A 15,789-nucleotide genomic window follows, 5' to 3' on the forward strand; every position below is an offset into this window, starting at 1 on the left:
AAATCTCAAAGATTCATGTTTTGGGGGTGGTTTAGCACCAAGAACACCCTGCTGTGCTGCTGATAACAAGAACAAGCCCACATAGCCATAGTCTGGGAAAGCTGTGCACCATTAGCACCTGGTGCTTGGCCTTTATTTAGCTAATAATATTCCTCCTCTATATTTTAAACCAGCCTTCTCACTGCCTATTTGGTGACAAGCCAATCTTAACCCTTACTGCAGCCTTTTGAAGGCAGCAAATAAATAAAGGTTTTCATTTCTGGATGTTTGAATTGCAGCAAAAAGGAAACATCTGTTGGGAAGGAGGAAACTGCTCTGCTTTCGTTTCAATTTAGGAACTGATGACATATTTGGGCCCTGGATTAGCAATTAAAGAGAGTCAACTGGAATGCTAATTCACATTAAAAAGGGAGCTCAGTTTCTGCCTATGCCTACTTCAGTAGTTTTTTAAAATCAGGTTTTCCACTTAGTGTTTTTTCTTCCTCAAGGGAGACACACTCAATCCAATGCAAGCCACAACTCTTGAGAACCAGCAAGCTGCTGAAAGCCCACGCTGCCAAAAGCCTTCCTCTGACCTACTCCCTGCAGGAAAAGGGCAGAGGTTTGCTGTGACTCATGGCACCAGGATTGGCCAAGCTTCTGAGCAGGGTTGGTGCCTGACTCAGCCAGCACAGAGCTCACTCTCCTCTCTCTGAGTCAGGACTCAGAAATTGCCAAGTGGGGGCTGCTCCCACAGTGCCAAAGACCTGGGGAGTGCTTTTGCACCTGCTCAGATTTGTTGGCCATGAAGCACAAAAGCAATTAGGAATGTGTGGGTGAAATCTTACTGTCTGGATCAGCAAAGCCATCATTTACCACACTTCTATGTGGTTACACCAGAGGGAAGCAAGACCAATTGCTTGGAACCTTAGTTAAATGTCCTCTTATCAAGGAAAAAAATGCTGGGTTATGTTTTTCCAGACATGACCAAGAGCCTTCTTGTTTTACTTTTTTAAAACCAAAATGAATCAATCAGTCCATCCATTTACATCTGAACTGATATTTCTCCTGACATGCTGAAAAACACAGTAGAGCATCTCAATACCCTCCTTACAGAATATCTTTCAGAGCAGTAATGTAATGAGCAAGAGCCATTTAGCAGCCTATTTAATACAAATTTCTGCCAGCCGATTTCTCCTGTACCATATTATCAAAGGCACAGCATAATTGCTTTATAACAACTGGAGCACATCCAGAAACATTTTTAAAGCTTGGAATGATCTTGTTTAGGTTGAAAGCTGCACATTTTAGAAGGTCTCCTTCTTCCCAGGACTGCTTCAGACCAAACTGACAAGAACTAAGCATCTACCTCCTGCCTCTCAACATCCATGTTCCAGACGACGATTCCCCCGTCTGCACCACAGGAGATGAGCTGCCGAGTGTGGTGAGCATAGGAGAGAGACTGAACTTTATCACTGGGAAAGAAACAAGACAGTTAGCAATCAACCACCTATGGCTACTGCACAAGTGAGCACAGAATATCAATAAAGCAGTACAAACCATTTGTTTGCCCATATGTTTCCCTCCACCACTCATTGCACATGGCATCCATCAGATGCAAATCAGTCTTTGCTGTCAAACTGGGACCAGAAAGAGAGTGTTGCTCATCTGGGCAGCATCCGCAAAAGCAAAGACCTGTTCTGATAACTGTTTTTTCTCTTCCTGGGATAGGAGGTCCCAGCTGCACTGGGAAGCAGTGGACTCATCTGGATGCATAAACACAGCCCTGGTAAGATACCTTCTTGGCAGAATGTCAGTAACAACTTTGTTTTGTAAATCCCTGCAACATCTAGAAATGAATCACTGAAAAACTACTGAAGATTTTCTTTTGACACTAACAAGCATAAGGAGTTTGAAAAATAAGGTAGGAATGACACTAAATTGTTCCTAAACCTTCTCACAGTAAGGTGGAAAATTTAGGTGCTTCTGTTTCTTCTTTTAATGAAAAAACAACATGGGAGGAACAACTCAGCTTAAACTCCCAAAGATGGGCTCAGTCCTTCATAAAAGAATAAATTCAGGCCTCATCTCAGGCTGTTTACAACCTGGGAAACAAAGACTGTACAACACTACTATGGAAAAAACAAGGTTGTGAAGACACAGGAACTGAACATACTGTGACTGGAAATCATCCACAAGATTTGGTTTCCTTTGCTATCACCACTGGTCTTGTCTGCCAAAAGGACTTGTACGCTAACACATTTATTTGTGCCTATGACTGAACCTGAAGAGGGGAATGCATTCATGGGAGAGCTTGGAACAACAGGGCCACCCTTCACAGTGCCTGCCGGCAGACACCAGAGACACCATGAGGATGTGCAGGATGCTGTGTTGTACAGCTCTAGCTGACAGCCATCTCACAGATTAAGGTCCAGAGGCTAATTTCATATTAGAACCAATTTCCACAGCAATAAATCAAGTGGTGTTGCATTAGCAAGCACCACCGGTAGAGTATGAGGTTGATCTGGTAATTTCAGTTAGAGCTCTGCAGTGCTCTGAAATCCCAGAGGCATCCCAATCACTCAGCAGAGTGCAGCATCACTCAAAAGAAATGCATAAATATGTAAGAAACTGTTAGCTCAAAACCACCATGGGATTTTGTCTCTCCAGACCTGAGCCTGGCATGCAAGCCCCACATATATGCAGTCCCAATACTCTAAAACCAACTTGTTGCCTTGCCAGAGTTAAAAGGTGAGGAGTCATTGTCACTAGAGCCGTTCTGATGCATAATCAATGCCCAGCATGGGCTTACCCTTCTTCAAAGACATCAATGGCTGTGCAAATGTACTTGCAAAGATGATGCCTCTTTGCACTGAGGAGATGTGAAGGCAGCTATGATTAAAGGTAAAAGCACATCACTTTGAATTCAGGCTGTAGGCGAAAGAGCACAGAGGAAAAAGGGATTAATTGTCCAAGCCCGATGCTCCCTCTAGGGGAAGGAAAGACCTTGACACCTAAAACCCAAGAATTTCCCTGCTCATTTGAGGAGCCTCCTCTTTCCAACACAGGCACAGGCTCTGGCATAACGCTTTCAGGACTACGGATGTTGTGTTTTCCTTCACCACCCTCTGCAGACTCTTAAAACAGCCTGTGGGCCTAACACTGGAAAACTTACTATAAGCAAATTATTCCTGTTGTATATGGACTCCAGGGAGTCACACATACAAGCTTGAGGCTTGTGAAGACTGTAACCTTTGGGCTGTTTGTTTCCAGATGTGGCTTCTGCATTTAGCTATTCTCCTATAAAAGCAGGAGGAAGGGCTTTGAACATACTTATGTCCTTGCAGCTCGATGGCTGTTCCTTTCCTTCCTCCAATATCCCACATTATAATGGAATGATCAGAACTGCCTGAGAATAAAACTCGCTGTATTGGGTCCCAGCAGAGAGCAGTGACACCACCTGCAATAGGAACACACACATCAGTCATTTTATTACAGGAAGTGGAAGATTGGAAGGTAGCTAAATGTAAAGATACAACAAAGAACATGGAGTGATTAAAATGCATATCTCTTTGGCAAAGACTGTGCAACCATGTGCCTTCCTGTGGAAAACTAACAGTCTAGAAAAACTACTGAAACCCCATCCTGCTCTTCTGTAGGCACAGGGCTTCACTGCTGTTTGCATAGGTGAATCCATTGAGCAGTAAAGTGTGGAAGAAGAATGGTCACAGTGGGACTACACAACTTTCCATCTCCATAATTTCCAGAAGATTAAAAAAGAAACAAGTGTGGAATGCTATGGGCATCTTCTCAGTCCCACGGCACAAGGACCGAACTACATTGTGCTATCTTGAATTATTAGCACTTAGTTAGAGAGGAGGGATATGAAGAAAAAATGCTGAGGAATGACAGCATTTCTTCTGTCAGATGGTAGGATCATATCCAGGGTTGCTCTTTTCAAAGGGTGATGGGGTGCAAGTCCCAGCAGTGAAACAAGCATTTAGTTCCTCCAAGCTGTGCCTATTCCACTTGGGACGAAGTGTCTGTCAATACAGATCTTGTCTTGAGCAGCATCCTTTCTCCCACCCTGAAATATTACAATTTGTTCAAGACTCACTCTGCTTTAATTAGTAGATTGTGGCATTTCCTGCCATAGATTCTACAGATTGTGGCATCTTCTTCTGACTGTGGCATTTTCTGCCATAGATGTGTTCTGCTCAGAGCTCTGATCACTCTTGTTTTTACCAATACAGCTTCCCTGAACTGCTGGAACAGTTTCAGAGCTATGTCCCTTCCACACGAAGCACTGACACAAGCCATCCTAGTGTATCACAGGACAGTCAAACCATCATGATGCTGAGCACACATGAAGACCTTCCCAAGCACCTCTCTGGGTCTCCTCCTGAGGCCTTACCTGTGTGTCCCTTAAATGTGGTGACAAGGCTGCAGGACTCTTGCTCTAGTTTGAGAATGGTCACTTGCCCAGAATGGTCACCAACAAACACATGCCGGGTTTCCACATCAAATCTGAAGGATAGATGCTGAGGAAAACATATTATTTACATGAGCTCTGCATTCCTTTCATGACTTGCTAATTCTTTTGACATGAGTATACTGCAATCTTGTGAATAGTGCTCCAGTCTCAAGGAGGTATTCAGAGTGTACTTTCAGGCACCTGTTCATCTTAATAATGCTCATACCTGTTCATACTAATAATGCAGTATCCCTGGGTGAGAAAAAACGAGACTATTCTACGACACAATTCATGGTTTTGTTATGAAACACCATTGAAGTAGCCCTTCACCATGAACATAAGAGTGTCTCCTCAGGCTTTGTAACTTAAGTGCTAGAGTTGGATGGTATCCACTCTCTCCCTACCCAAAATTATACAAAATACAAAGGAGTATTGATTTTAAGCACACAGGACACTGCAGAACAAAAACCCCAAACATGTTATGTTCTGGGTTATGCCAAATATTTTTGCAGTACTTGCCAGTGATTCTCCCTTCCACTGCTTCCATTGCCCTCCACTATCATAATCAGATGACCCAAATTAAATTGTCCTCCAAAAGTTTTAATCAGTCAAAATTGGCTGTTCTCTAATGAGATTTAGGGAAATTCTTGCTTTCAAAAATATTTATCAATAAATTAGAAAGTAAGTTCAGTCTTTCTGCCATTTAGATTGGCTGAATTACCAGATAATATAAAGCAAGTCCATCTCAAAACAATAATTTTCAGTCAGTATCACTTCTCATGAACTAGCAAAACATGCATCATCTATAGCACATACACTCTGGGGCATTAAAAAGTCTGTTTATGCTAACCCCTCTTTTCAGCCTAAAAGCACATACTTTTCCATTTCCCTTTTCATTTGCAATAAAGCTGAATTAATATTTCTTTTACTGTCAGGCAGCTGAGGCAGCTCTACGTGAATAAGCCACCTGAGTGCCATTTCTGGAGTAATTTACTCTTTAGTTAACCCAAATTCCCAATACATAGTGAGCAGTTCCAGAGTGAAGGACAAGTGCTCATTATTTTATATTAAAGTAATTTAATTTTTTCCATGCATACACACAGGCACTCTGACCTGATCATCAACCTACTTTTGTTACCATTAATTCTCTGAAGAAAGCATGCACTGCATGTTTAAATGAAGGTCCTATCCATATTTATTACAATAGCAGACCACAATAGGTTGCAGATCACCCATTGTGGTGCTCAAAAATGCTTAGACCTAAATATGCCACAACGCATTAAGGAGACAAAGCAAGGAGAACTGACAGTTTTTTAAATTGGATTTAAATAACAGTTTCTGTCACAAAGCACTGAGTCCATACAGGGCACAAAATGTGGACAACAGCTAGACAAATAAACTAAAAGGGCTGTTTGAGTGCCCAGGAGCAGAAACAGAACGGAGGGCTCAGCAAAGGATACTGCAGGCCGCAGGCGCCTGCGCTGGTGCGGTACCCGCCCAGCCGCTGGCCGCTCTCCGAACAGTGCCACGTGAAGTGTTTGTCTTGTCCCGTGCTCAGCACCCACTCCATCTCCAGGACAAACAGAATCATGATGACCCTGCTTTGATGAGCTGAAAGTTAAGCAGACAGACATACAATCACATTGCAGAGAAGAACATGGGGGCAGACAACCACTGCAAACACCAACTGCACCCAACTCCTCCACTCACACTTCCCTGCAGAAACAGCTGGTGTTTAATAATCCTGTTGACATCAGCTTCTATGGAAGCTTGTAAGGTCCCTGCTCTGCATGTTCAGCATTTGCATGAGAAAGAGTGGAAGCAAGACTTAATTCCTTCCATGCCTACTGCAGTCATTTATCTTCTACATCAGCACAAGTCTTCCCTCCATCATTGTATCATCACTAAGAAAGCTGCCTCTGTGGGATGGACTTGGGGTTCCATTTAAACCTCTTTTGAGCTAGTTTTTTGAGAGCAGTGAAAATGCCTACACAGCTGCTCCTCTTGCTGTGAAGTTTTGGTGGATCCAGGCTGTGGTACTCCAGCAGAACAATGAGTTACAGCACAGGCACAATGCTGCACCTCTTGCTGTGAAGTTTTGGTGGATCCAGGCTCTTGTACACCAACAGAACAATGAGTTACAGTACAAGCACAATGCTGCACCAAAGGGAAGTTTCAGCATTAAAAGGTTACTAGAATAAAATTGAAATAAAAGAAAATATCACAGCTGTAGTAGATGCATAAAATTGCTGAAGAAGTAAGTTTCTACTGCTAACAAAATAAAGCCATCAAAAGGTTTTCATTAAAACAAGGGAACATATGCTTGCTTTTTGTATGAGTGACCAGTGGGCTTGGTCATGAAGTGCTGATTGGCTGATATTCTAATAAAACAAGTGGCTAGAAAGACATACAGAACTATTCCCAACTGTAACTTAATGGTGAAAGCCATACTCCTCAATCTAGAGCTCTACCGGCTTATTACTGTTCTAAGACACAGCAACATATGTCATACAAAACAGACTGCTCGTATTTGTTTGTGCAAAAGCCGACACAAAAAAAGACTGAATATGTTTAGAAGCTTCAATACCAGCCCCAAGCCTCCATCTGAAATGCAGAGAATCACCTCAGAACAGTACGGGAAGACTGCTGTCTGCCCTACACAAATATGCGGCATATATGAGAGCTGTGTTTAAATGCCACAAGGGAGAACTACCTGAAGGAAAGAAGAGGAGGCTCCCAAGAGCCAACACCAGCTCTGATCCACACTTCTTTTTCAGACTGAGATTCCCTGAGCAGAAAAATCAATAGATGTATTGACACAGCTTGCCCTAATGGTGACTGGCAGCTAAACCAAAGTGTCATGTGTGAACTGTCCCCAGATGCTTTCACCCTTGCCCATTAGAAGACCTCTGATTTTTTCTGTCATTTCCACACACTTTTACATTCCAGATAAAAGAATGGGGACCATGCAGGAGTCATTTGAACTATTTCAAATAGATCCCATCTCCTCTCTACCCTTGCTTTCTCTGGGAAGAAATTCAGTGGCCCCTGGGTGGCTCATACTTATCTTTACCCATTTGTTGGTCTCTCTGGGAACACCTGCACCAGCCAGTGCAGTGCTGCACTTAGAGAGGGACATGACTGCTGCCACAGGCACCTCATGGGCTCACAAATGTTCCAGGAGCTTCCAGAACCATCAATGCCACAGACACACCCATGTATTTCCACAGGATGTGCAAAGCTGGCTGAGATCAGACTGCTCAAGGCCTCTCCAGGAATTTTTTCTCAGCATGTGGCAAATGCTACTGCTAGTGACAGCTTCTAATGGTTTATATTGGTTGTGAGCATAGCTGGCACCACCCATCTCTCCTAAATCTCCTTCTACCTCCTAAAAGATGGGGCTTGTAATTTTTGATAGAAGTAGTGCCTGTGGATGCTGAGGCAAGTAAGGAGCAGACATTAAAAGATGGTACTTGCCAAGAGGTGGACGGGGTGTACATGACAGCTTTGCTTATCCTCCCTCCCTAAAAGGAGCTCTTAATTTAGCACTCTGTTGTCCACCTGTGCATATTAGCTGGTGCAACCAGACATGTGCTAATGGCAGATATATCTGAAACAAGTGAAAGTGTACAGTGCAGATCATCTAAGTAAAAGAGCAAAGAGAAGACAAATGCAAATAGAAAGTTACTTGTTGTTAAGAGGCAATTGGACTCCTGTAAGGCTTAAAGAAGCAAAATATCAGTAGATTGGAAGGTGATAGAAAAGCAAGGAAGGGGTCTGGGCCCTAGGATTAACACAGGTTCAGCATCTTGAAGCAGCAAATAAAAAGCTGGTCCTTTACGTATTGAAGATTTGATCACCATTTTTCTGCAGAAAAAATGTGGAGCAAACAATTCCAAAACTGCTCAAACAGCAGGATGGAGATGGGGGATGAAGTGTGAATGTGGTCACAGCACAGGAAAACTCTCACCAGGCACCAGGCAAGAGCAGATCTGTGTAAGCCAGAATGAGAAGAGAGCCATTTGTGGAGAAAAATCATGCTGTACAAGAAGGGAGAGAAGGAGCAGAGAGGAGAAGGGCACAGGTCCATGTGCAGCTGGAGGGCAGAGGGAGCAGGGTGGCTGCTCTCCTCTATGAGAAAGCAGCAGCAAGCACTATGCAAGAGCAGGTTGGAGAGAGGATGGAAAGGCTGCGCCCAGAAAAAAGAAGCTGCAGCCAGGAGGTGCACAGCAAGATGTCAGCAAAGGAAATGGAGGGTCAGTGCTGTGCATAAAGGCAAAAGTCTGAGAAGCATGGCCAGTGCACAGCCACACAGTGTTGGGCAAGAAGCTGTTCTGAGGGGTTACAACAGTAAAAAGTATGAGCAAACACCAAAACAGAGGTGGAAATTGCCAGAAAGAAAAAAAAGCTTAGCAGGAGCAAGAAAAGCACAAGTGAAGAGGCTGTGCTTACAGGAAAGCAGAAATAAGGGCATGTATGAGCTAGCCTGAAAGCAGAGGGCCAGAGGGGCACCCTTGAACCAGGCAGGCTGCACAAAACATGGGGCAGAAGCAGGCCTGCAAATCTGGCTAGGTAGAAAAAGGGTGTGTCAAATAAATAAATAAAAACCAAAACACTGAACCAGGAGCTGTTATCTCGTTCAGAGGGAGTACAGCAAAATGGTCCAGCTACAAGAAGCAGGCTGGAGAAGCCGTAAAGAATTGGAAGCACCAACAGCCATATGGACCAGCCTGTGAGGGGCTGGAGGGGGCTGGAATCCAAGGCTGCTGAGGGGAGGGAAAGGTTTCTTGGAAGAATGTGGGAGGAGCTGCCTAGGGAGAGAGCAGAGGTTGTCTATACCTTCAGCTGGTATTGTGACTGAAGAATGGGAATGATGATATGGGAGACAGACACACAATGAAAAAAAAATATTTCCTAGGGCATCCCAAATGGCCCTGATCAAATGCTTGCACTACTCCTTGTGCAAGGGAATTAATCAGTGCCTGCAGGAGGCCAATGCCACAAGACCCACCCCAGAGTCCTGACTAATCCTGTGTCACATCTCCCATCTCTGCATTCAGATTTCTTTAAAGAAATAATATTTCACAACTCCAGACACAGTGTTGCAGCAAAACTTCCACGGTGCATGTCCAGCCATGTACATGACCAAGGCCAGGCTCCATAAGCCACCAGACCTGGCTGCACACCCTTACCAAGACCAAAGCACAGCCTACCCATGTGCTGTTGCTCTCTGTCACCAGAAGATCATTTGGCCAACATATTCATGGCCTTTCAAGACACAATAAATGTTCTTTAATCACTACAGCAGCCTCAGCTATTTATAATAATGCCTTGTTGTGGGAGATGATCAACAGCCCACCAGTCACTGAACAAGGGCACTGCTGACCATTTACAAAGCTAGCAAACACAAAACCAGCCAGCATGATTCAGCTAAAGCTACTTACTATCACTATTTAGCCACTTTGTACGCTAAATAAAAGTACTTACTCCCCCTAAAATACTTTTGAAGAACATTAAGGTCTTACTTGAAAACTCTAAGCAAAACTTTTTCCAAGTAAGACTTTTAGCAAATGAACCTCTAGAAGGCCACCATACCCAACAAAACCACCTGTTCCCTTTTAATTTTAATTTTTCCTTGCCCAGGGTTTTACCAAGATGCTTGTGCCAAACCCAAAAAACTCAGTATGGCCATGTGAGAAAGGTGTACTGCAGGGATAGGATTGTGGAGGGAGTTCTGCTGGACCATGTGAGGAAGGTGCATCTCTGTTGGATCTTGATATACCTACCCAAAGGACTATAATGCTCTTCCCTGCATATTCTCCCATACAGCATGTTGAAAACGTGGCTCTTTCCTCCTTGCTGTGTGCCAGCTGGACTTTGGACCCAGTGAGGCCACTGGTAAGCCCAGATCCAGTGTTCTGGTTGGAGGCAAATGTAGCAAGAGGGGCATGAAAGTGCCTAACACTGTGTGGAGCAATGGAACTCCAGGATCCTGTGACTGACAGCAGCTCACAGAGCACCTCACTTTTGCAATGTTTCCCCAGAACTCCAGATCTCCACCACAGGCCCAGGGACCAGACAGATAGGGTGCTACACTCCTTCACCAGCACCTGGTGTGAGAGTGCAGAATCCAGGAGCATGTCTTTTTTGGAGGGGGGTGGTGGGAGGCACTGTGCTGTGGAGCAGCAGGCAGCCCCAGGTCATTGGTGCCCTGAAAACAGTGGGGAATCTCTTTGGGTTTTTTCTTTTTCCAGCCTTGCACTGTCAGAAAACTGTTCACTGCAATTGTGCAGGTGTGTGCAGTGAGACAATGGCCCAAGTTGTTCAGAGAAGTTGTGAATGGCACATTTCTGGAAATGTCCAAGACCAGATTGGATGGGGCTTTGAGAACCTGGTCTAGTGGAAGGTGTCCCTGCCCATGGCAGGGGGGTTGGAACTTACTGATCTTTATGGCCCCTTTCAACCCAAACCATTCTATGATCCTATGAAAAACCTTCCCAGACAGGCTAGGAAGAAGGTGATTCTAGTTAGGAGAGTGGTCAGCTGCACCATCTCTCCACTGATGTTAGTGGACACTCACTGGAATCCTTTGCTTTCTAATATTTGGGGAATCTGAGCTTTTGGGTTTCCCCCCAGGACAACCCATGGAGGTTCTCCATGACATCTTCCTATCCAAAGACCTCCTCTAATTTTGCAACACATCTGGCATATTGGAGAAAGCCACAAAGAACAGCTTCCATTTTTCTTCTTTTTTCTTTTTTAACTTTATGAGCATTTTTGCCCAGACCTTCAGTGGGCTGTCACAGCCAACAGGCTTTTCTGAAATACTGCCAAGAAATGCATTCCTCTCTTACAAAATTTTCAGCATTTTCCTGGAAGAACTCATCAAGAAAGTTGTTCTCATGCCTATGTTGTTTTGCATATACAGAAGAAAATACCTCAGCTCACTCTCTTTAGTGCCACAACATTTAAATATGAAACTTAGCTGCATTAAACTTTGGTGACTGCAGAGGAATCACAATTTTGGATATCAACACCTGTACAGTCAGACTGCACCAATCTTATTTAAGATTCACATATAAATGTTTTATCATCATTGGATATTTTTCTTCAGTTTTTACAAGATAAGAAAAAATGCAGGCATTCTAGCTTAATTTTACAACACACCAGACATTCATGAAACATTCATGTTAGCCATGCTCTGCAAAAATCAAAATTCTCTTCATACCTTAAAATTCAAATGTTACAAAGTGATCCCCAGAGCCTCCATTTAGAGATTTAAATTACCCTTCAAGGTATAAAACTCAAAATATATGAGTAAGAACATATTTTAAAATGTATGTGAGAAATGTCAACCTAAAATGTCAGAGGCTTCTATACAGAAACATAATGCTTAGTACATAATATATGATACCATATAATATCATACCACCTCTTAGTCTAACAGCAAAAAAGTATATAAGAATAAATTGCCACATGTATTTGTTACTTTTATAAGAATGCCTGTCAAAACCAGTGTCCTTTAGAGGTTTGAAAAGGATAAAGAGGTTTCTGAAAACATCACATTAGTGAACACCAGACTCTAATTAGAAAAGGTATGGACTGGCATTTCTTGACCTTTTACTAGGAGAGGTATTCACTGATAATTATTGTGGTTATTGGAAACAATAGCTACTGAAATATAACCAGACTAACCGCAAAAGCTCCAGCCTTAAAACATGGTTTAGTTTCCTAAGTTGTTTCAGTAGATACAATGGATTACTGAAGATTGAAAATTAAAACTCCTATTCCCCAAATGTGGACAGTTTGCTGTCTACTGTGATATTCCATTCCAAAGGAACATTTAAAAAGAAAAACAGAACATGAAACAGCTCTTTTAAAATCCTTGTAATCTCAGAACAAAACACAGTATAGATCTATTGATAAAACCAGCATTTCTGTAAGTTTTTAAAAAATCTAACATTGTAAGGGAAACTTTTCCATTCATACTCCTTAAGAAAACATTAACAAAAATTAATAACAATACAAACCAATTAACATGGGTCATGGTTCTTACCCTGGTAACTTTTGACTAGTGTCATCTTGTTGTAATCCTCCGATAAAATGAATTCCTGGGGGAGGGAAAGAAAAAACAAAAGAAACAGGACTTAGAGGTGTGAAGTGTTTGATATTGTTTACATTAGAATACTTTACCTACATAAGCTCTCCCTTCTTCACGACCACAGCCCTATCTATACTTTTAATAATTTTGAGTACCTAAAACCCTGAATTATTTCACTTTTTAAAGCTGCCTAAGGCAATATTATGAGTGCTTCTGAATGGAATGGACAAAAGAGGAACCATTAAAAAAGAAATCAAAAAAGCTGGCAGAAATGACTGGCTGTGAGCTGAGTTGCCACAAAATAAGGAACCTGAGGCCTGGTGAACACCTGCTGCTCAGAAACCTGCTCGTGTGCACAGCTATGTGTGCCCAAATGTACATTTGTGTATAGACATGTATCCATGTGTGTGCATACACTAAATACACCCCAACCTGAACACTCAGGAATTGCAATATAAATATCTAAGAGACCCTCCAAATTGCTCAGTCCAGACTAGGTAACAACAATACGTGATAGGAATGGAATGCATTTCAGGTTTCTGTTAAAAAGCCTCTCTGTGCTTCAGACAAACAGAAACCCAAATTTCTCTGTGTCCAGGCAAGAGCACACCTATAGGGACAGGCTCTGTTGTCTTGGTACTGCTGTTCAATTTCCAATATGGCTTTTGCATGAGGAAATGGCAGCTAAGAGTCTGCATGGCAGCCTCAGCTCCTAAAAAAGTCCCAGGTGGGTAAACTCACTGACCACCCTGTGTGGTCCTGCAGATTGTTTTGAAGAGGAGAGTTACTCAAAACTGGGGAAACAGAATGGTCACTACCAAACTCATGCAAGATCTCCCTGGAGGAAGCACTCAAGCAAAGGCCAGGCTTTGTGGCAGCACCATGTGAAGTAGCTTTCAGAGAGCTGTCAGGTATCTATGTACATACATCACATATTTAGAGAAACACAAAGTAAAAAATGTAGGAGTGTAAAACCACATCATTTTAATAATTTATAGCAAACTACACAGAAACTCCCTGTGCTAATCTGCCTAGAGGACAAAAGAAGTAAAACCTAACTCATTTAACTTGAAATAGGATGGAAAACTAAAACAAACATTACAAACACAAGATAAGCGAATTTGATAAACATACAGTTGTGAAATGTTCTTGTGCACATGCCAAAAGCACTAGAGAAAACTGGACTTCAGAAGCCTACAGACTATGTTTAAGGCAAACCAAATGTTTAATGCAAAAGAGCAAAAGACATTCTAACCCCCAACAAGCCAGTATTTCCCCCCAGTTTCCAAAGTACAATTTAAAAACAAGTCACTCTGGATTTTCTGTTGGGTCACTGCAGGTAATCTGCCCGGCCCTCAGCACCAAAATTATTCAAACACATCACATCTACTGCTTGGCACCAAGACTGAGAGGTTACGGTTACACATCCGTGGAACATCTACAGATCCCAGCTTCCAGAAAAAACAACTGTGAGCAATTTGAGGCAGCTATGTATTCTGCTCTCTCTATGTTTCTGTTCATAAATTTTTTACAAATACATTCTCTTAAATTTCTCTCTACTTTATCTTCCTTTCCTTAATCTGCTCCAGCTCCCAGTAGGTTTCTCTGGCAGCTGAGGACTACAATGGGGATTGTTACTTAAACAGCAGTAACAAATAAATTAAGTCAGCTAGATTTCTATACCAGGGTCACCTTAGCTCTACAAACCACAGAAAGTTTAAAATCTGCTATACATTTCCAGCAACTAACAAGGGAACTTGTTTTCCTTAACCACAGCCTGAAGAATACTGTATCACCACATGAAATGCTTCGCTACAAAGCCTATTTGAAGCAGGACCCTGTGCTAGAATGCCAACTTCCTGCTATTGTTACCTAAAGAGAAATTGCTCTAATTGCTGCAGCACATGATGGGAAGATACGTCTGCCTTTCCCACCAATTTGGCTGTCCTTGTCTCTGACTGCAGTGGCACACAGATGCTGGTGACTTCAGGTGGCATATAGAGAGTGGATTGCATTCTCACTTTTATTTGCATTTTTCTCTCAATAAATTTGATGTTGCCATTCTGTTTTGTGATCCAAAGAGCCCTACAGTTTCATTGGAAGACTGAAAATGCTTTTGAATATCTCCATTATAACACAATAAATCAAACATGTGTGGTTTGTAAGATGTATCCAAGTATTGATTACCACTGTATTATTAAATATAAACCACAGCTATGTACTATCAATACACTACTCCATCCAAAATAAGGACAAATATAGTACAAGATAAACAGTTAACCTAAATACTGGATATAATTTTTTTCCCCTCAAAGACTTCTTGCATATAATTTTCTTCTTTGAAATCACATGATAATTTGTGATGCATTTTTTTATCTTTCTGCAGGTCTCCCCACTCTCCTTTACAATCTCTTGTGTTCTTCCATTGCACTTATTGCCCTCTCCCTCTTCAGGCCAAATGCATTAGTTGTGTCACTAGGCAGGTAATTTAGCACAGGGCACCTTGCTCAAGAAATTCATGCCCTATTGCACATAAAATGTGTAATCTGCACTACAAAAACACCGACTACATCTCTTTAACATTGTACCAGCAGAAGCTGTTTTTTTTTATCCTTGCCTACGTAGATGTTTTGCTCCTCTCAGAGCTGCTGACGCTCAGTTCTCATTAGGCAGCTTCTGGCTCTTCTTAATGAGCTGGAAAAGCTGGGGTCACCTACACAGCTCACTCAGTGCTTGTTAACAGAACAGAGAAAGACTTCTGAGTCCTGTGAAACCCTTTTGCACAGGAGGAGCTGGGACACATAAGAGCACTCAGGATGGTAAAACCAAACACCCTCCTTGCAGGGATTAAAAACAACTTTTCTGGCAAGATCACTCTTTATCCTTCAGAGGTGGTTTTGGAGCTACTTTACTCCCTTTTTGTCATAATTAAAATGTTAATGCTCAGTCTTGCCTGTTTCAGTTGAGCTTATTATTACAACAGCAACTTGGTACCATGAAAGTCTTCACAAAGACAAAGGAGAATTCTTGAGGACTGTCAAAATCTAGCTGTCCACTTTGTATAAAGACTCACAACTATTCCTTTGTGTAGCACACCTCCTTCATACTGAAATACATACACCCACCACAAACTTCTCTTGAGCAAAAGACTTCTGTAAAACCTTGTCCTAGAAATAGTATCAGCATCTTGTTTAAATAATTCAGAGTCCTTGGCTATGGGGCTGAGTAACATGGT

At 42.3% G+C, this 15,789-nt stretch overlaps 1 protein-coding gene across 1 annotated transcript in view; it reads right to left on the bottom strand.

Moving 5' to 3' along the window:
* Window positions 1–15,789, bottom strand: part of WDFY2 (WD repeat and FYVE domain containing 2) — a 63,612-nt gene that overhangs the window by 8,955 nt on the left and 38,868 nt on the right. Inside the window, exons 4-8 of the mRNA XM_066544954.1 lie at window positions 12,510–12,564; window positions 5,914–6,064; window positions 4,394–4,506; window positions 3,313–3,439; window positions 1,349–1,454 (exon numbers count right to left, since the gene is read on the bottom strand). Of these exons, the coding sequence (XP_066401051.1) occupies window positions 1,349–1,454; window positions 3,313–3,439; window positions 4,394–4,506; window positions 5,914–6,064; window positions 12,510–12,564 (552 nt within the window). The remainder of the gene's footprint in view (window positions 1–1,348; window positions 1,455–3,312; window positions 3,440–4,393; window positions 4,507–5,913; window positions 6,065–12,509; window positions 12,565–15,789) is intronic.

This window comes from Molothrus aeneus, chromosome 2, assembly GCF_037042795.1.
Source record: "Molothrus aeneus isolate 106 chromosome 2, BPBGC_Maene_1.0, whole genome shotgun sequence".
NCBI classification, from domain to species: domain Eukaryota; kingdom Metazoa; phylum Chordata; class Aves; order Passeriformes; family Icteridae; genus Molothrus; species Molothrus aeneus.